Genomic DNA, 22,019 nt, shown 5'->3' on the forward strand with positions numbered 1-22,019 from the left:
CTGCAACACAATATTTGATCCCTGTAAATAAAAAATAGCAATAGTCTAATAATGTTTTTACATTCAGATCAACCTGCAGTCACAGGTTTAAATAATCTATTTGTGTTTGAATGAGACCATGTCAATAAATAAAGGATGAAAATATAAAATACCCAGATTTAGAAACTTCAATTATGATATGAGCCAGAATTGAACATATGTCAACAAAGATGTTTTTTTTGTTTTTTTTTTTAGAAATTATTCTCAGATTGCTTCCCCATAAACTGAGATGACCTCAGGTGCGTGTCATAAAACCACACCCCTGTTCACAATGCCTTCTGCATTGTATACAACAAGCAAGGTTTGTAAAACAGCTCTATTAGCTGGCTGGAACTTCATCTGACACACTCAACTCACCGGGAGCCGAGGTTTGCAATGAAATTAAAACCAACAAAACCAAACACAAGAAATAAAATAAAAGCTATGAGGTTTTGGAGGAGGGTGAAACCCTTTGGCCTCACCCTTGAATCTGCAGCTTGGCAGTGGACCAGTTCAGCTTACTCTGATCACCATCATCAAAAGGACTCGACACAAACTTTTAAAAAACATCAGGACGTCAGTCCTAAAAACACATTCACATATCACACACACTTATCTTGGTTGTCTCCCCCACCTCCTCCTTTGTGATTCTCTCATTTGATACTGAAATATTGAACAGATATTTGGACGTTTCTTTTCTTCCTTATCCATTATGACTCTCTCTCAATTCCCTTCTATCTCTGTCTTCATCCTTTCCTTCTTTCCTCTTCTTTTTCCTTTTAGCCCACTTTTTGTGGGTTGGTAGCGCGCACGCCCTGCTCGTAGGTGATCCGCTGGCTGATCAGATACTGTGCTGCTTGCGTAGCGGCTGGCGACCCTGTTATGGTAACTTTACGGTTCCGAGTACCAGGAATGAACTCTCCTTTTTTGGAGATCTGGATGCGGGCTCCCGTTAGCTCCTGGTACTCTACCAGCGTTTTCCCTCCTTTCCCTAAGATGGCACCCACCAGATTCTCGGGCACAGCAATCTCAACCACGTCCTTGGCACCATCTGCCAGCTTCTCTGTTGCCAATAGGGAGGAGGCCATCAGTGGGGATGAAGCATTTAGGTAACCGTTGGAAGCCCCAGTAGCAGCTGCTAGAGACCCCAAGGAAAACCCACCGAGACCTGTAGCAGGGTGGCCCGCACTGCTGGAGGCATCGCTAGCATAGGAGGCCAGAAGGTTAGCTGCAGCAGCAGCAGCCGGGTTAGCACTAGCTGCTACTGCAGCAAGGACCCCTGAAGCAGCTGCTGGGTTGAGGCCCAGGCCGAGGGTGTTAGTGTTGTAGCCGTAGCTGGCCAGTGTGTTGAGAGCTGAGGTGATGGCCAGCAGATCATTACCGGATAAGCTGGACATGGCGGCAGGGAAGGCGCCCATTCCTGTCAATCCGGCCTGACCCAGAAGGCTAGAGGCAGTGGCAGCCGCTGCAGCTGCATTGGGCAGCACTTCGCCTGTATTAGCATAGGGGGAGCCAGTGGGGTTGGAATTGGCAACTGGGCCTGAAACATTGGAGTAACTTATGTTGAGGCAGCTGCTGCTCTGAGGGTCCTCCTGAATTTTCTGCACTATGATTTCCACGGCCTTTCGGTTCTGTTCGGGCTCCCCGCTGATGGTTACTACTCGCTCCTGCAGGTTGATGCCTTCTGGTTTCTGTGAGAGCTGCACCCAAGCCCCTGACTGCTCCATCACCGCTTTCACTGTGGCTCCACCCTTGCCAATGATCAGCCCAGCTGTGCTATTGGGCACAATCAATTTAGCCTGTAGAGAAACAGAAACACTTTGGTAGCAATAAAAGATAACATGAGGAATATACCATGCCTCAAATGGCTGACAGAAAGAGGGATGTCTCTCAGTGAGTCAGAGTACTATACCAGCCCCCGCTTTACTCAGCGATTTGTTAATCCCAGGGGTTTAAGCTGCAGCTGCCACACGGCTCTGTCTAGCTATGAAAAACTGGAGGTAAAAATAACCATATACCCTCACATTTTCCTGACCCTACCAGACTGTGGGTCATGGCCCAGAGCACAACTATTACTCACAACTAATAAACGAGGTGTTGTGGAAATGAAGTGTTACTATCACACAGTGAATGCACACCCTGATGACCCCACTAACTGCCTAGGATCTCACCTGTTTGACTCGGTCAGGGTTGACTGTGGTCTGTGGCTGCAGTATGCTGACTGGTTCTGGTTTCTGGGCGCTCTGGGGCATCTCGCGAACTTTCTCCGCAATGAAGTTGTGGACACCATTGAGGGCTTCGACCGTACCCTGTATCAGACAGACTCGTTCTGTTGTTCCTGTTACGAGGGAGCAGGATAGGACAAACACAGCAGAATGGTTACTCTAACGTGCTCTGAGCGGGTACTTGGCAAGCAGATTTAAGGGATTTGGACTGAACTAAAATCTACATTTATGTTAAGATGTCTTGGCAATGAAGACTGCTCTTTGACATATCACAAAGACACCCAATTACTAAGCTATTGCTCGCTTCCTCCATTTATCCAATCAATAGAGAAACAGCTGAAAGACTGAGCCATGCTTGGTTAGCAAGCCATGGGGGGGGAGAAGGATTCCTCTTGAATGATGTAATACTTTCAGTGCTGTAACACTCAGCTTGTCCTTGCCTTGCAGCTCTAATAGACTAAACACACAGTTGTCCTTCCTCTGGACTTTTTTCTACACCCACATTGATGACCCAACCGGCATTCTGTTGCCATGGTAAAGGGGCTGAGCCATGGAAACAGGTGATGCAACAGTGAGTCCTTTATACTCGCTTGCACGATTTTTAAAACACTCTTCCTTTTGTATCAAGCTTCCTGCTCTGCTTTTCTGTTTTCTGGCTGAAATTGAAATGTCTCTCGATTTCCTTTGCCGGCGTGACACACGGATTACATTTGAGTAAACAATGAAAGCAACATGACCAATGATAAGAACAGCTGAAGAGCCTCATTGTTGGCATTTCCATCTTTAATTAAATTTCAATATTTTATACATATATCTGCATCTGTCCTGCAGCAATTTAGGAAATACTTAGTGAAAATATGTCACATGTTATCAGCTTCATGCCACAGACATGTCAAATAATGTATTTAGACAGTCAATAGGTCAGTCCAAGCATATCAAGAAAATCTAATTGGACAAAAGTTCACATGTACTGCACTAGACTTTATTTCCTTTGTTTCTTTTGGGTTCCTGATAACAGACATTCAGTATTGCATCATGTAAGCAGAACAATAAATGAAACGGCTGGAGACTGGTCCTTTTACATTTTATTAGGTGTGTATACATCGATCAACCACCTATATCAGCCCACGTCACATCAGAGTTAATTTACGTCTCAGAATCGACTGGATTGTTGATATCATCTCATCCAACTAAATTCTTATTGGTCAGACAGTTGACAGTGTTATTCTCATCAGGAGAAAGGCAATCACTTAACCCATCCAGAGATTGACTGAAATTCTACTCTTGAGTCAGCTCCAAACTAACTGACACCATGTCAATGAAATCACAGGTGTGTCTGGATTTTGACAGAAGTCCAAAAGGCAGATAAAGTGTGCAGCAGTTTCCATATCACAGCTCATCAACCAACAAGTCATATCTAAAAACATTAAGTTACCATGTCTGTCAAATGAGGCGACTGTTGCTCAGAAGGTAGAGCAGGTTGTCTGCTAATCAGAAGATTGGTGATTTGATCCTTGGATCCTCCAGTCTGCACGTCAAAGTACACTTGGGCAACATGTTGAACTCCGAGTTTCCCCCGACACGTCTAACAGATCATGAATGTGTGTTTGACAGTTAGGCAAAGCACTTAAGCATAGAATAAAGGTACTGTGTCACTGGAGGGAAAAGTGGTAAAGAAAAATATGAGGGCTCAATTGGAGTAGAAAAGCACTATGCAAGTACAACTCCATTTATCATATCCCACCAAATGTAATCTTCCAAGCTTTAAGCTTCCATTCTGAACATATCAAAACTAGTATATTTAAACATTTTGGGTTGAATAAAAGTTTTATAACAAGCAGATGCTTTTTACAACTTCACTGCCATCTGCATCTGTCAGCAACAGCAGCTAAACCTAAAACAAGCCTGCTCACTCATGTAAGTGGAGAAAAATCAGAATATGTTACACTTTCTGTTTAAAACAGCAAGAATTAAGCTCAAGATGCTAATAAGTACAGTGTTAACCTAGCGGTAACGCACACACTCGTCACATAAATTGCACCCTGCAGCCCTACTTATGTCTAATGAAGATTTTTGTTGTTTTTGTTCTCCACACACAAAAACAGGAATAAGCTAAATTTCACAATCATTGTACTCTTACTCTTTTAACTCCCACCATACTTTTTCACACAGTTATAGTATATTAGCACCAGTGGCAACAAAAGCTCATTTGGCATCTCTTAGTGTTTTGCTGCACCTGCCTGTCCTTCATGAAATAACAAAGTGACAGACTGCAGCTTGTGCGTGCAAGTGCTTCACTGGCTGCAGACTCTTATGTCAGCACATGTATCACAGAACACTATTAGCAATATTTCATAATGATAATGGATATCATTCATTATATAAAACACACAATACTTTCTAGATATATGCTGCATTGGGGGAAAAGCCCAGCCATTAGAAAATGAATCTGTGACTGAACAGTGGGTGTTATTCCCTATTAAGCCTAATTGCTTCCATTTCTCTATCACGTTTATTAATAGCAAGTATGCTGGAGGAAATGGTAAAAAGATTAATTCTTGTGTATGAATTGAACTTTAATATGCAGTCAGGATACGAACAACAAGGACAAAATCCCAGGAACCAGTCTGTTTGCAAAATTGAATCACACCCACACAGAACTGCGACTTCAATAAATTCACCTTAGCCTGACTTACTATAATTTTTTAGACTGAGCAACCTCATTCCTTGAAAAAGCCCCATAAACTAGGCCATCTTAAGTGATGTAACGCATCCTTAGAAGATACGTTGCCCCGAGTCTTTGTTGTTTCTGCATTAAATGCTGAAGAGGTCCTTCTGCTTTGCTTGCTACAGTAGTTATCAGTTAAACGTCTCTGCTTCTGCAAAGGTTTTCACAGACTGACAATTCTGCTCCCGTATCAATACGGTTGTTTTTGCTAAGAGCACATCTCATGATGTGTTACTATAACTTTTGTCACTAATGAGTCACTATACAGAGGATGTGAAACTATCTGAATTTTCCCCCCCACCCTTTTCACATCCTCGATTGTGTGCATCAGATGACAGTGTTGTAAGAAAAGCTCCACTCGAGTCACAGAGTAAGACCGGCAGCAACAGAGAGAAATGTGTCAGTGCCCCTGAGATCAAACATCTCAGTCTTCAGCTTTCCCCACGAGACCAGTGACTTAGGTCTTCTATCTCCATCCTAAAGTAAGAAAGTTTCAAAGTTTCTCTCTAGTTGACAGAAAATACACATCTGCATTAGCCGGTCCAAATCGTTTGCCTGATTTATTTAGACTCTTTGCCTGCCACACAAAAAATATCACCCATAATTACTGTCATCACATCAGCAGATTTTCCAAGTAATTATTCACACTACAAATTGAGCCGAAAATTCTTTGTTGGAAAGCTCCATTCTGAATATATTCATGCCATGTTGTTGCAACATGGCATGCCTCTCCAAAATGTAAACACTGATTTTAAATGCGGGGATCTTTTTGTAATCCGCCATTGATATCCACAAATATTCCATTTTTGCCTGACCAAAAGTTTCAGCCAATCCCACTGTCAATCTTTTAAAAAACACAGTAAACACATCCAGCACAACAAAATAAGCCACTAAATTAGACACCAATGCACTGGGTTCTAGGACACTATGAGACAAGTAGTCCCTCTTTCTCACTGTCGGCACTAATGGGATTTCTGTAAGAAAAAGATTCTGTCTGATTTCATGAAGAGCAGCTATTCCAAATATGGTCATATCAACACTAGCTGTGAGAACAGGAACCCCACACACCTGCTGCCCCACCCTTTTGTTTGCAATGGAAAGCTAATCAGGAGGAAGCTGGCTTAAAGCAGTGGCATTTTTTTTAAACACCTAACACTGAAAATGTCTTCTCAATTATTTAAAAAGGATCAAGTTGTCTTTTACTGAAATTGAGGTTAGTAGATAACAACAGAAAACTCTTGTTCCCTAAACAGATCACATTCATTTGCCTTAGTTTTACTGCATATCTCCAGCAGTTCCCCACCAAACCAGTGGTGCCCACACTGTTTATGAACCACTACCTTAAAGGGAGAGTTTGTTTTCATGTTTTTTGTTCAAACTGTACATTATGCAAATTATTCTAATAGAATCCAAGCTGAAAATGAGAATAATAGTTTTATGCTACATGACATTTATGACTCAAAAAATAAAAGTACAAAAGTTAAGAAATAAAGTATTTGCAGGTAGCAGAACCTCAGATGGAGGTTCAAAAAGAAATTACCTTTCAGCGTACTGTCAAATAAATAAGGTCACTAACAAGTGACTAGACCAACTGCTAATGTAGCACAAAAGGTAGTGTGTTACAGCCAAGTCGAGGTCTAACAATACCTGACCTTACAATATAACAAGATCCTTCAGTTGTACCAGTCTCCAATCCACGGCCAGTTCCACATACTTCCACCCAGGAAAAAAAAAAGACTGGTGCCAAAAAACCTGGAGGGCCCAAGCTTCGAACCAGTGACTAGTGGGTATGGGAGGGGCTACAACAAAAAATAAATTCTGCAGTGGTTGACATAGAGAGGCAGATTGTATGCATCCATTACCTTAACTGCTGCTTGTAGTGCTACATAATTTTTAATTGTTAAACCACTGCTGTAATGTAGGGTGTTACTCAAAAGACAGAACCAGTTTGGAACCAGCGCTGCACTGACTGACATTGATTAAAAATGTCTATTTCGTTGGGTTTAATACTAAGTTATAACATTTAGTATTAGTTTTGCACGGGGCATTTCACAGCTTTCATGGTGTAACATTATATTTACTTTACTCTTCATTCCAAAACCAACCTTTCAGTTTGAGGCTTGCACAGAAGTCCTGTGAAGGACAACGTCATTTGTAAATCTGTGTGCAGACTGCAACTCTGTGCATGGAAATTTCTATTCACGGTTTATTAAGCCATGTGTGCAAATTTACACACAGCTCTTTTTCCCTCGACAAAACCCAACAGGGGGGTGGGGGTCTGTAGTAAACTGACCTCTGAGTGTAAAACTGGTGTCCTTTTAATCAGCTGACCTTTGTCAATCACCAAGAACAGCAGTGATTGTGTTGTTTTTTTTAATGCAATGATACATCCTGTATTGTACGTGCAGCTCAGGTCATCTTGCTCTCTGCATCATATTAGCACCAGAAAGTAGAACAGCACAGACACAATAGCACACAATTATGAGTCACTGGAGGCACAGCCATAAACCTGGGAAAAGTTCCAGTTTTAATCAGTTTGAAATCCTCACCTATAGTGACACTGTCCATATGGGTGCATGAGTATGTGATGCACATAGATAGTAAAACAGAAAGTTTACTTTAACACAGTTTCTTTTTCTGCTCTTCTTTGAAGAAAAGACCTCATCTTATACTCTGTGGAATAGTGGTGGTTTCCAGCATGATGTCATGATTTCTTTATGATTAGACAATGAAAAACATACTTCAGCGACGTCACGACAACCTCATCTGTTCTGTGCTGTACAAATTAAGATGCTGGCTGAAGGCCAACTGCACAAAGTAAAGGGTTGAAATCTGGCTCTAAGTTTATGTTCAAATCCCAAACTCCCACGGGTCTCTTTGCAGCTGCTTGTGTGTGTGTGTGTGTGTGTGTGTGTGTGTGTGTGTGTGTGTGTGTGTGTGTGTGTAAAAGAAGGTGCAAGCAGAGATGTATATGTGCTTAATGCATAGTGTACAGCATTTATACAGGCTTCAGTAATACAATCAAGGAACATCTCAGATGAGGCTGGCAGGTCATTAAAGAGTCAGCATTCATGTGTTAAAAAGTGAGCACGCAAACTAAAGTTTAGCTAAAGAATTATGTCATGGTATCTGGCCCGAACTCTCCTGACTACCAGGAACCAAATCTGAACAAAACAGTGTGTGGAGAGGAGGGAAGGGGAAACTTGGCGCGTGCTGGAGAAGCTCGGGTGCAGCTGGGAGGGGTCAAGTCCACAGAGAGAGATTGAAATAGGCTATTTCTGGGCCTGCCCTGCTGTCCCCACGCTCACATACAATCATGCATCATCCACTCCCTTCACTATCTCCGGTCATCCATCACAGTCGGCCGCAGCAGGGCCCGGTTGTACAGATCCCCTCCAAGACTACTGAATTCACAGTTTGAAGCTGTCCACTGATGGGTGGGTGATGTGGGGAGGGTGAAAACCACTACAGAGAAAACTGCAAAAGAAAATGGCTGCACTGGTTTCTTTAGGATGCAATTTTGAGCGTTGTGAGCGAGCTCAGTCTGCTGGTGGGTGAGCAACGATGGTGTGAACTGTGTGCAATGGCATTAGCATGCTACGCTAACCCAAAATGCAGCAGATTCATCACTGAAGGTCACACAGATGTGGCACGTAAGTTTAGGAATCCAGAAGAATTAAATCAGCATCGTTTAGTCTCCACAGGCTACTTCATAAAGCAGCGCTCTCAACTGTTGTACAGTAGCAGTCCTAATTTGACTTGTGTGGGCCAGAACAACCACCCAATCAAATTCTTGCCAGCTCCCTCTCCCTGAACTCTTCTTCTCACTCAACACGATGATGAGTAGGGGGATGGGCAGAGCAGGTGGTGGCCTATGAGCACATCCAGAGACCAAGCGGGAAATAAGGATATACATATCACTCCTTTCATTTGTTCCAGTGCTTGAGTAGTAGCTGTAATCCATTCCCTCAAAATGGCTGGCCTCCTTTGTTGAGAATTTCAAGCCATGCCCTCCAAACATGTATCCTCTCACCGTGGTTAACAGAAACACGGTGGAAAAATATTTCCCAACACATCCTCATTCTCCTCTCCCCCAGCGTTCAGTAATTCTTTGCCGCAGTCCAGTACATCCAATAGACTATGTGCACGTTAGCATATGCTACTTCCGGTGCGGAAACTCCTGTGGGGAGCTTTGTTTCCGGTGTCCTATTCGCGCCTTGTTTACGGTCCAAAACAAGTTAAGCAAATGAATAAATCAAGCGGCGATTTACATTTCTATAGATGTCTTGGGCATTTACCCAATATATCTGTAAATGATGTTCATCGACTTGTCGATATTTTTTTCCCCCGCGCCTCAGAGCAAAAGAGAAAATGGATTCAAATGTTATATTTCTCAGTATCTGTAAACAGCGGTCCCTCGTTTATCGCGGGTGTTGTGTTCTAAAAATAACCAGCGATGGGTGAAATCAAGTAGACAACTTTATTTTTTGACGGTGCAAAACGTTTCGTGGACATCGTGGATATACAGCACTGCACTTCAGAGTCACACTGCTAACGATTGATGCAGCGATTCTGTACTGTACAGGAGAGACGTCACGGAGGAGATCGTCTGCAGCGATCAGGACGCAGGACACAATGTGACGTGAAAATAAGCATGCAAACTTGCACTAAAAAATCCGCGAAACAGCGAGGTGAAAGGTGAACCGCGTTATAGCGAGGGACCACTGTAATTTTGAAGGCAAATCACAACATACCCTTCGTACATACTAATGTATAGAAACCGTTACCAGCATTCGTTCATTTTTTGTGTGGCTTTTTTTCACGGTTTGTTAACATGCTGTGTAGGTGTGTACTTGACTAGCTGATATCGACATAACGGGGAAACATCTGGTTTGACTATTCTTCACCTGTAGTTTGAATGCTGAACATTTGCCTGTTTAAATCATAAGACCAGTCACTATACAGAGATGTGCTTCTGAATGTGGACGATGTGTCTTCTGCTGCAGTAATGCAGTTCTGCTTGTGTTGAGTGATGTAAACAACTGATCGATCTAAACTCTTTAAATGTCAAAATTGATCATTAGATTTTTTTATGACACAACAGTGGTGAGTGTTCCCACCTTCTGCTCTTTGTAACTTAACGCGATCTTTCCGTTTCCGAGTTTTGGACATGATTTTGGAGTATATCTTCGCAGTAGCGATTGACCGCAAAGTAAAGCTACCGGAAATGTACAACCCCACATCCGGTCTCAAACCAGGAAGTTAGCATTTTCTCGTGCACAGGGTCTGTATATCACATCCAGGTCCCAAAGGAACAGGCCACATTCAAACGATACCGTGTAGTTAAATTAAAGGAACCTTGGGATGATCCTGCTGTCACCAAGCAAATAACCTAATACAAAGTGTTCAGTGTTCAAAACTTCCAAAAAAAAATTTGAGGATAGCATGTAGCAGCTGCTAAAAGCAATTTGAGAACTGTCTGTAAGTCCAATGTGAACACATCTGGAGACTTTCTCACAAATCTACACACCTACATTTCCCATCAAAAGAGGTAATTTGCTCTTCAATACATCTAAACTAAAAGTACACTCCTACACAGGGATTATTTGCTTGCATCAGATATCACAGAAAACATCTGGACCTAATGAGCAGCAAGACGCTAAGCACCTGTTATTTTTCAGCAGGTTGAAGTGTCCTCTGAGGTATGAAGGACAAACAGCCAGACTCCTCTACAACTCAGGCGTTTTGTGTTTGGAGGATAAGATGGTTCAGCTTTGACCTCCGTATGATAGGGGTCAGTGAGCTGCACGGACATCCGTCTCCTGGTCTGAGTGACACCCTCCAACACAGCTAATGCTTTGGATGCATCTCCTCTGCAGCACAGCATTTGCACTTGCATTTCAGAGGAGGCGAACAAGATGGCAGCCCTGCATAATTTTTCCAGAAGTGTGAGACAGTTGATGTATTGCAATGATATAAATACATATAACAAATAAATGCGCAACCTGCTAGCTATGTAACCGCGCTGAATACGAGAAAGCTTGGCATTTCTTGAACCTGGTTCACCTCCCAGCAACGGGACTTTTGTTCCCTGCAATAATAGAGCTGGGCGAGATATCGATATTTTAAAAAGGTTAAATGTCATGAGAATGAGTTTTTATGGTGTTATAAGATTTCTGAAGTTTAAAATCATCTAATGTCAGCATTCGTCTGGGACCCTGGCAACAAACCACCTTCCAGTGTTACAAGCCAATAAGAATCTTCTCTTTTTTTCTATAAAGAGATTAAGTAACCAATAGCAGCTGAGCTAAAATTCGTTCATAGTCCTGCCCACTCACTCTTTACTTTTTCTGAGGTCAGTGAAAGTGGAGGATCATAGCCTGCTGCTAACAGGGATTGGCTAGATATGCAACAAAGCAAATTTTTATCAACAAAGATCACTATCAGTTTAACTGTAGGGTGTACTTACAGTGTTTTGGGGGCTTGTGTTTTTGTTATACCAGGACCTGAAGCCATTCTAGCTGGTTAAAGCAACCAGATGCTGCTGAAAGCAAAATTGTACTTACGTAGCACAAACCCAAAGGCCCTACATGCAATACTGTCCGTGTTTATATGAAAAGATTTCTGATACATTTTTAAGTATAGCATGAGATAAGCCACAGAGTCATGTGTGGCATCTGGGGCTTGACCCCGAGATTTGAGGATCTGTGACAGCAAATAAAGTAATGAAAATTAAAATAGCCAATAAGTAGACACTTTCATGTTTTCCCATCACCTGAACACCTGTCTCCAGTGGACCACGACAATCCCGTTGTTGATTCATGGGTCTAATGTGGCTTGCGTGTTTAATGTAATTATTAGCTTTGACTGTATGCACACAGGTTAGCGCTCTAGGGAAAATGAAATGATGAAGGAAGACCCTGACCTGTACAAAGTTTAAGGAACAATTTACAACAAATAGTGAACTAGTGAGTGTGTGTTACTATCTGTGATGGTACTTTATGTGCGTCAGTCTACTTTCAAAGTCTACTTTCATGGCCACATTTTTTTTCTTAACTACTATGAAATATTGAATCAAATGTGGCCCGGAACCTAACACACTCAAGACACAGACGTGCTGCTCTGCACTGCTAAAATCTGGATTTTTGTAACTGTAACACTATCTGACAAGCTACTTATTCACATACAAGAAAAAGACTGCGCTAAGAATGTGGCTCTATTTACATGTTAAGTTATCGTTCAGAGAGAAAGAAGCCGTGGACAGTTTTTATTCAGGATTGTATCGGCAGCCATGTCGTCTACTAACCGACTGCACTGCTCCTATTGTCTGCTCCTCTCTGTCATTCACAGACATCTTCCTGAAACGGACAGGTGCAGCAGCTGTTCCAGTACAATTTGAGTCTACAGAAACTGAAACAGCTATTTTAAAAAAAAAGACTAAAAAAAAACGACCATCTGTGTAGTATGTTGGGCTGATATTTGAATTTTATTCTGGGGACACCCGAGACTTTTAAAATCTGCCTGTATGGGACAATATTAGAGATTTTATGTTACATTACATAAAACGTTTTCTACAGTAAAGCTCTCGTCTCACTGCCCTCTTCAGTATCTCTTTGCTTTAACTTCACTGACAAAGTTCTCCTGTAGCAATCAGGGACACACACACAGCGCCGCTCCGACAATAAGAAATAACTCAAAGTTTGATGCCGTGGGTTAATGTGAACAAAAACAAGAAGCTAGTAGCCAGTGGACATCGCTGAAGAATAAATAACTATTCTTACCTCACAGAAAACAGGGGCTGCTGGTGTGACTTGTGTTTTTCATGCATTTGGATACAAACGAACCATTTAAAACACCGAAGTCACACAAGGTGAGACAACAGCAAACAATCAACTCCCATGTTTTATGCATCTAACCTTAACCTCTTCATGGAAAGCAGCTGACAGTAGGTAAAACTGTGAAGCTTTTCTAGACATACACTGAAACTGTTATTGATTCTATTAATAGACTAAAGCAGTATCTGTAGCAAAGATTTAGCTCCTGTTCGAGTCCATGCCCCTGCCATCGACACACTGACTGTGCACCAGAATCTCATACAGCCCCACTTAAAAGAAACAGAGCCGTGCCTGACTGAGTGAAAACAGTTTAGACAATTAAAAATATATCCTCTAAACATCCATTAAGTCACCTGCAATCAAGCTAGGGTTATGTTTGATTTGTGTTTTTGCCACATGCTAAATAAGCAAATATTCCAATATTTGCAGACGTTAACAAAGTCTTATAAAATCATTTTGGCACTGCGGGTTGTTTGTTAAAATCTTTTTCCTCTTGGGTGTTCAAATAAGCAGATTATCTATAGAAAGGAGTCAGCATTCAACAAACCCTAATCATATGAGCTGCTGGTGACCTGGTAGATTTTGAATATCAAGAAGAAATATGGAAAATGATTTTACAAAACGGTTTCTTAAAAATTGCAGCAGCATTGGTGGAAAAACAAAAGTATTAAAAATGACTTTTACAATTTCTTTTTTGTTGTTGTTAACAGAGCACGCATATTTGCACTTGTACCATATATCAAACGCATATCATGTATCACCATTCAGTCCTAAAGATAACGAGATGTATTTTTTCCCCCGTATCGCTCAGCCCTGTGTCATAGCCCCGTCACTGCCAGCACACATTTCTTGTTTTTATTTCCAACATCGCTGTCAGCAGGAAAATGTGAAAAAGTAATTTTATAAATTCAAAGAAAGTCTGGAATTGTCTGCCACTGTAACATCTCCATGCATGTTTAGTCTCTCAAGGACAAAAGGATAATAAGTTCAAAGAGTTCATGATTACTGCGTGATTAAAATGTAGTGCAATTATTCCTGCAAAGCCAAATGAAGAGGAAATATCAAAATCAGTCTTCCACTACGACGTCGCTCCTTTGGCCGGGTGATGAGTCAGACGACTCGTGTATATGAGCCTTTGTGATCATCAATCTTAATTACAGAGTGCTCATTCTTACCTGGGTAGAAGTCTTTGGATTTGGACAGCTTAATGGTGGCACCCGTCTCTTTCTGCAGTTGTACGATGGTCTGGCCGCCCTTGCCAATTATAGAGCCGGCTGCATAGCTGGGGATCAGCACCTTCAGGAAGTACTCACCCTCCTCTGGGGAGAGAGACACAAAACGGGAAAGGGTCACATCTTATAAAGCATCTCTGCAATTTTTGTATACACCAAACTGTTACCATAAAAAAAAGACTAGAGTAAGAAAAAATAGCTTTCACATAAAAATTATAACCAAGTTCCTGTATTACTCTGGAAAGATCTAGAAGTAGATTTTGTCTTTTGAGTCTTTGTAGCTTTCAGTACATTCACATTCTATCAGAGATCATGTTCTGTGTCCTGTCCCAGATTTCTTGTAGAGTAAATGATGACCTCCTTTCCAGTTTGCAGAGGTCTAAATTTATCTATTTTCAAGGAGTTTTTGCAACCTCTGACTGAATTCAAAGCCAAACCCAGTGTTACTAATCATTTCTCACACGTGAACAACAGGAAAGTAGAAGGAGCAGTTCAGTCTGAATCTGAAAATGTATCTTGTAAAAAACACAAACTCATTATCCATACAGTTCATGGATGCCAGTACAGAGTGAGCCTTTGTAATTAGAAGACGCGTGGAGAACATATGGGAACCAATCCCACAGATTTGCTCAAAGGGTATACTGCCAAGATGGTCTAAATCTCCTCCATTTTGGAAGGGGCTTCTGTGGCTTACATTTGCTTGTAGCAGTCAGTGAGTGACAGAACGTCAGTTCGAAGAATTTCAAACCCGCGTTTGCCTTTTAGCTTGGGAACTTCATTTTCCTACAGTGGCAATTAAGAATTAATCAACCCCAAAGTGGGCAAAGTGTCCTTCCAAGAAAGCCCCGATCATATTGAGTGTGTAATCTAGTAAAAAGCAAATCAGCCACATATTGAGCCCAAATGTAATAAAAGAACCTGCCAACAATGCATCAAATATGCTGTATTTATAGATGCGTGGCAGCTGGGTTTACCCACTGAATTACTGATATTATACCAATGACGTCATAGTAAACACTTGATACAGGTGCGTACTTAGTATACCAAAGCACTGATACATAATCTGCCTTGCACGCTGATCTGGATGCAATGACATCATGTTCGATCCTTTTTCAGCTGCCTCAAGGGTGACGTCACTGGAGCGGGCAGAGATGTAAAAAGGCACTGTCCACATTTGTCTGAAGAAATTTCTGATGCATTTTCAAGCACAGAGACAAGATCGCTTTTTGACGGCAAAGCCACGGCGTCTGTCACCACATCGCTGCGTCCCGTGTCAAGCCGAGGGTATCGAATGTTGGAGCTTGACCGGCACGGTGGATGGATGGATTGAGGTGGACCAACCTGTTGCCTCAGTCATGCCCTCATTAGAATCAGATGTGAATGAACATGGCACTGTGACATGAAGGGATTTCACAGCCTACACGTTACTTCTTCTTATTGCATTAATATGCCCCTCATGTTTCATTCAGACACAGGCTTGTTGTGGTGCACATCACCCAAAACCAACAGCTCTGACAAATGCACATGATTGCCATGCCATGATGGTTAATTTCACCTAATTGTCCATACTCGTGTGAGCTGTCCAAATTCACAGGACTGCTACATTAATATGAAATGACACATATGAACGTGATGAACAGCTCGTGGTGCTGGTCAATACGTTGGTCTTCTCAGAACAAAAGGACGATTTGCAAAACTCACTCTAATCACCCCTGCTTCTCTCACAATGAGCAACAATAAAATGACCTTGGAGAACAAATAAGCGTGATTCATGACTGACATGGTCGCTGTAAAGCTTTTCAGCCCTCCATCACCCTATCACGAATATTGGCTACCGTAGCCACACAAAGAAATTCATTTGAGTGATGCTGATTGCAGGATCTAAACATCCAACGACCTGTTGTTGACAGACAAGCCCAAACCCACTGCGTAACTTTCTGCTCATCTTCAGCCAGAGTAAACCCAGCAGGGGAGGAAGCCACTAAGATTCCCTCCATCGCCCTTACAGCCACGTTTGCTGTCATTAGTCAATAATTAATTCTGTCCTAGTGTCTGAGATCACAGTAACAGGTTTTAATGGCGTCATGTGGTAGAGTAAACATGGCAATCTGTTGCTGCAATCCGCCAGGGAACGGGAGCAGTGGGGCACATTGGGAAGCTGAGCCAGTGGGGTGTTAGTTCAGACCCCTGCTTCCAGTGCTGGAAGGATGGCTTGGAGACGTGGACTTTGAGCCAAATGTGTTTAGTTAAGTCACTGGAGGGGGGTGGGTCAGAAGGAAATGCCTTGTGACCGTACTCCCTCCTTCTCACTACCCCTCCAAGTACCCATTCTGCATTTCAATGGACTAACCTGCTCCTGACAGCCAGCAAGGACGACGGAACTCAAATGAGCAATAATGAACAAACGAGCTCTCGGTGTGTAAAATTGCATGTAGTCTAGCACGATGGATCAATTCAACAAGTCAGACAAAAAGAGTTTGAGGCTTACCCATTCTGAGATCTGCTGCTTCTCAAGTCCTCTGTCAGATCGCCATCAATGCCGGGACACAATCTCTAAATGGGATCTTAACATTAGCCTAGGCATAGGTGCAATGGTAGTGTTGAGGAATGCGGCCAGTCGACCTTTTTCACCGAGGTCTAATTCATCAGTGGGTGCAGAAAAAGAGATTTCACCGCAGCATCCGAGCCATGCTTGCAGCTGGCCAGAGCCTCAATTGTCCAAGAAAATGCTAATGCAGGCTCTCGGTGTTTTCAGTGAAAGACGGCACGCATTGTTCAAGCCTGCATCGGTTTGAAGGGGGGGGTCTTCCCTGCCGCATCACCCTTTTCACTGCTCTCATCCATATTCATCGAGTGGCCTGTCTGTCTGCAGCAGCACGCAGGACTGACGCCTCGCTCGGCCAATGGGTAGCCTGCTTCCTCCAGCACGTCATATCCCCACCCCCTGATGCCGGTCCCAAAAAATTGAATTTTCTCCCCTACTCCGCCTCTTTTGACGCAGCACTATAAAGTATGGCAGTCCATTCACTCACTTTTTTTAGTGGAAAGTGACAAAGGTGAAGTGGCGGAGGGAGCGGGTTTCAGCGCTGAGCACAGAAGCATGTGGAGTGACCTTCAATAGTGGCTGAAGAGGTGTATGGAGAACATAAGCAGATGATGAAGGAGGTGGAGGAGGAGTGATCTGAGACGGCGTGCCTTACGCCACCCACCCTCCTCCTCTCCTTTTCCCCACCCCCAATCCCTTAGACGGCCATGTTTGAGAGGGCGGAGGGGCTCATCAACCATTGCAAATGGCAGTGCCGCAGAATGGTGGAGGGGGGTGATGAAGCCAATCACTACGACTATAAATCTTACACCGAGAGGTATCTCAAGCGAGCGTAAATGTGTGTAAAAACTGCAGCGTGAGCATGTCAGTGTCTGTGTGTGGACCTGAGGGTGGCAGGTTCATTTTATGGTGATTTCCAGGGAAACTGTTAAAAAAGCAGCCTTTTTCCTGGCTTTCTGATGACTTTCATCCACAAATCAAACCTGAGCATCGTGGCCCATTTGGCTTTGGAGGGAATGCCTTCCAGAAAATTCTAGCAGTCTCATTCACTGAGAGATGCTCTGGTATATAGACACAGTTCCCCTGTAGACTCCACTCCCTCCTAATGGTCTATCTCTCTCTGCTTTTCTCTGTCTTCATTTCTATCGCTCTCTCATTCTCTCTTTAACTGCCACCTGGCAAATTCACAGTCCGCTCACGTCACATCGCTCTGCAAGGGCACCTGTGTCCTTCCCACCAAAAAATTAAAAAAAGAAAAATAGCTCACATTCCACTGCCAACCTTTCCATTAGCAACATTACGAGATCATACCTAATCCCTGAGCCACACAACCTTTTTGGAAGGCACATGCTTGGCAGCAACATGGGCTCAGAGTGTGGGTAATTAGAAAGAGGAACGAATAAAAGATGTCCACTTTAAGGACAGAAGAGCAACGCTGATAAAAGAGGAGCAGTGTTTTTCCTCATTCAGTGTCCACAACTCTTAATGCACAACCAGGGGATCGGCTTTGAAAGAGCACGGCTTCCTTCTCTTTGTTGTAACTGCCAGTCATGTTAATGATCGGTTCGGTAGGAATAGCATGATCAATATCAGACGTAGTCAAGGGCTTGGTGATTACAAGCATGATTGAAGATTATCAGGCTGTCTAGCCCTACTGCTAACAGAAAGGCTGGGGGTTTGCATTGTTACATGCGATGCATGCAGATCATATGAGATGAAACAGGAGGTGACATCAAAAAATGTTACATAAAGCAGAGGGGGGATATTTATGAAACAGCTGTTTTGTATAGGCCGTTACAAACATCTGAATGTGCATTTCAGGTAAGCAAGGATACGCGACTATGTTTCAGTGAAACTGTTAAACTCAGCCTTATTGCTTTGGATGCTTTTATTATTATAAAACGCAGTTCACACGTTTGCTGGGATTTCAGTATAAAGGCAGTATATGCTGCAAGGCGGCCATATAGAGGTGCTGCTTGACTATACTCAGGTTGGCTAACTAAACTGCAAATGTTACTACACTGGTTGTAAATTGAATTAGCCTTAAGTTGCCAGGGGCTTTTTAGCATGCATAGCAGCGCATCCTTTAGATTTTAAAGGGAAACACCATTTCATCGCTGACCACAGACCAAACATACATCTTTTCTTCAAAGCTGGACATGCTACAGTAAGCTCATAAAGTTCTTCAACCTTCACATTTATTTATGCACACTCATTATAATTTGCTATGTGAATTATCTGTCCACCGTTTTTTTCAAAATAAGAGGAGGTTTGGGGATGAGACGCTAATGATTACAAATGGGATTTTCACTTTGTTTTCCTTGATAAAGCAATCAGGTATTCTCCACACTGATACAATCTCTTTCAGGAAGTCATCTGAATCACCCCTGAGACAACAAGACAGCCTCTTCAGAGTTAGACGTTCATCAGCACACGATTAATTGTGCGGCTGCGTTTTCTGAAAATACGATGGAGGCGTGATGCAGAAATGAACACAGAGTGGGGCTGGTAAAACACTGTCTGATGCCATCATACAAAACCCAGCACTAAAAAACCTGAGCTGTCGGTGTAGTGATTTATATATATTTTTTTTAGAATCTACCCAAATGTTCAAAATTTCAATTCACACCACCAGGATGGGAACAATGCGGCAATGTCTCTGTGCCGCAGCTAAATGGTGAAAACTCTCCTAGAAGCAGGAACGCTGCGTGACTTCTCTTTTCTACAGTGGTTTTAGGGGTGCTAATGGATGACATATGGTGGTTGGATGTGTTCTAAAATACTGTCTGGTAGCTCGATGGTCCTTGCGTATCTTGCTGAAATTACATTTCTGGGGTTCAGTGAAGTGCAGCAAAGATGCACTTGTACTGTTGGAAATGGGATATAATGCTGCCATCACTGAGTGCTGGGCTGTCAGGGACACAAAGACAAAAAGAATTTCAGTGACATATGGCGAAGAAACTGCTCGTTCTCTGCAGACGTCTAATTAACAACAAGTTCTCGAATAAGTGGTCCCTGTGAGTTGCAGACCAGAACAATCACGAGCTGGAATAAGATGTACAGGAGCTGGAATCAACCATCCTCACTGCTGCACTCCAGCATCTTACTGACAAATAATAAAGCATGAGCGCTCCACACTCCTCCACAAAAACAAATCAGGATCAATTTGTTCAAATAGCACTGCAGTATTTCTGTAGTACCCTTCTCCTGCACCTCACCATTCCCCCATTTAAAATGACGTTTGCCTTCAATTTAATGCATAGATTCTCATGCACGATTCTGGACTACAGCACCCAGCTCTGCTTCTCAAGCACTTACATGCTTTCAATTAGTGTTCTAGTGTTTTACAGTTGTTCTTTTATCATTATACAGAGGCAAGCTAGAAGGTGGTATGTCAGACATCATGAGGCTAAAACAATTCCAAACAGATGCTGAGTTCTGGCTCAGCGCACACCCTATAAATAACCTGGGTTTACTAGGAATTGGGCCTGCAAGTGCTGATGAGCACAAACCCTACAGGGTGGTATGAGTTTCATCTGTTGGCTTTTTTGCTCATTTCACCTTAAAAGCACAAAAAAGAAAATAAAAAAATCAGAAAACTCCAACTCAGCATAAATCAGGATTATGATGCTCCAATCTCACAAATCACCAACACAATAATAGGCTCTGTTGTTTCTCCACTTGTTTTAAAAGGCTCACAAATCAACACTAAAGTGTCCAAGATCAAAGAGCAGCTTCCTTTCCAGTGCGCTGCTAAAAGTTTGGCTCACATACTTGTCATATTTGTACTGGTCAAAGGTAAAGGTGAGTGCTTTGCAGATCCTATGACTCAGGGCCCAGGCATCAGTACTGATTCACATTCAGGGTAACGTTTGAAGACTGTGATGACATTTCTGTCACTCCTCCTCAGATTTGTCTATAGCCTCTGCAGGAAACCCGTGCCTAATGTTCCAACAGACACAAACTCTGATGAACAGAGACTTCGGAGAACTTTTATGTTAAATAAGGTGCACACAAATCATCAGCTGTCTACTGAATGACAACTTGCCAGCAAAAGCTCCAGATGTGGAGTAGAAAGGTTGCCGAGTTCAAATTCTGAGCTGACCTAAGATGAGGAGGCCGCTCACTCAGTCGGGCTGCTCGAGCATGCAGCGTATGAAGTAACAGCCATAAACACACTCGGTATCTCAAAGTGCCAAGTGCACAGGTGCTGCATGTTAAAGCCAACATGCCGCCCAGAACTGCTCATATGGGGCTTCGGTATCACACTGAAGGCTGTGCTTTGCCGTTGCGAAGAAGAGGTGGATGGGCTGCTGGTTATTGCTTTTCTCTTACCTCCAGTGTTGGTGCGTTTGGTACAGCCGGCCTCCTCAGCCGGAGTTTCCAGCGGCCGTTTGCGGGAGTCTGGGTTATCGGCGTCCATATGGGTCTGCTGCAGGCTGTGGAGATTTGGATTTGTGAATATCCCGTTGTGGTCAACGGCTGCTCCGCCACCACCACCACCGGCCATCATCATCTTTCCTCTCCGGAGCTGTAGATAAAATTGCGCTATTCCCCCGTCTTTCTCACACACTCACAGCGCCCTCATCACCACATAGCCGTGCACCGTGATATGAACGACAAGTTTGGGGGGCTCGAAGCGGTCTCAAAACGATAAACACCAGGATCAGGGTTTCCTCTTTCCTCTGCTCGTCTGGCTGGTCCCTCACGGAGCTAAATATAAGAATTCCATTGAGTGAAATGCGCTCTTTTAATGCGCTCTCCGTCGCTCCAACAGCATGCTCCTTATTGTTGACGCGCAAAACAACCCGCGCCTTAAAATAAAAAAAGCAACCCCACACTCCGAGAGAAGACAAGTGCAACAGCTTCGCAGAGGTGGAAAACGTCTTTCTTAACTTCTCTTAACGCCATACTTCTGTTTTAAGTCCAGTGCGATGAGTGCAGCTGTTGTTATTGTTGCCTTTGTAGTGCAAGAGGGGAGAAATATAGTTTGAGGGCTCCAGAGAGGACTACAGTGCCACAGACCGGCCAAAAGACACGGGACCAGATCAGCTAAGACTGATGTGAATTTGCTGCATTCCTTTTTTTTTTCTTTCACCATCTGTGTGAACACTGAAGTTATTTATTTAGTCCAGGTTTCTTATGGTCAGTTTGCCGGTTTTGTTTTTGGTTTGTTTGGTTGGTTGGTTTTCTTTTGAGTGAAGCTTAAGCCGATTTGGAAATCTATCTTTGCAATAAGACATTCATACAAAGTGAAACATTTAAAAAAAAAAGAAAAAAAAAAGGGGGGGGGGGGGGGAATAAACATGGAAATGAAGGTAACTTTTGAAAGAATTGTTTCCAGGATGTTTTAAATGAAAGAGTTCATGGGGGAAAAAAAGGTAAACATATCAGAATGAAATACGCTAAACCATTTTTGTTTGAGTTTGTTCATTC

At 42.8% G+C, this 22,019-nt stretch overlaps 1 protein-coding gene across 2 annotated transcripts; it reads right to left on the reverse strand.

The window, feature by feature from the left end:
* Positions 1–797: 797 nt before the first annotated feature.
* LOC146623759 (RNA-binding protein Nova-1-like) lies at positions 798–21,099 on the reverse strand. 2 transcript variants are annotated; one of them, XM_085363344.1, is made up of 4 exons: positions 20,919–21,099; positions 13,982–14,125; positions 2,190–2,356; positions 798–1,817 (listed from the first exon to the last, which is right to left on the reverse strand). In XM_085363344.1, exons 1-4 carry the CDS (start codon positions 21,097–21,099, stop codon positions 798–800), a joined length of 1,512 nt encoding a protein of 503 aa, XP_085219470.1. The 2 variants fall into 2 exon arrangements, with proteins under 2 accessions (XP_085219470.1, XP_085219469.1); XM_085363343.1 differs by having other exon boundaries at positions 798–1,907; positions 20,919–21,096.
* Positions 21,100–22,019: the final 920 nt, after the last annotated feature.

This window comes from Diplotaxodon limnothrissa, linkage group LG10, assembly GCF_057381915.1.
Source record: "Diplotaxodon limnothrissa isolate DT_005_m linkage group LG10, D_limnothrissa_male_GT1.1, whole genome shotgun sequence".
NCBI lineage: Eukaryota > Metazoa > Chordata > Actinopteri > Cichliformes > Cichlidae > Diplotaxodon > Diplotaxodon limnothrissa.

Excerpts from the sequence above, each read along its gene's own strand:
- LOC146623759 (XM_085363343.1), bottom strand. The coding sequence starts at position 21,096 with ATGATGGCCGGTGGTGGTGGTGGCGGAGCAGCCGTTGACCACAACGGG. Across the intron at positions 14,126-20,918 it reads CAAACGCACCAACACTGGAG|AGGAGGGTGAGTACTTCCTG; the intron begins GTAAGAGAAAAG and ends CTCTCTCCCCAG. Across the intron at positions 1,908-2,189 it reads ACCCTGACCGAGTCAAACAG|AGACATCCCTCTTTCTGTCA; the intron begins GTGAGATCCTAG and ends TGACTCACTGAG.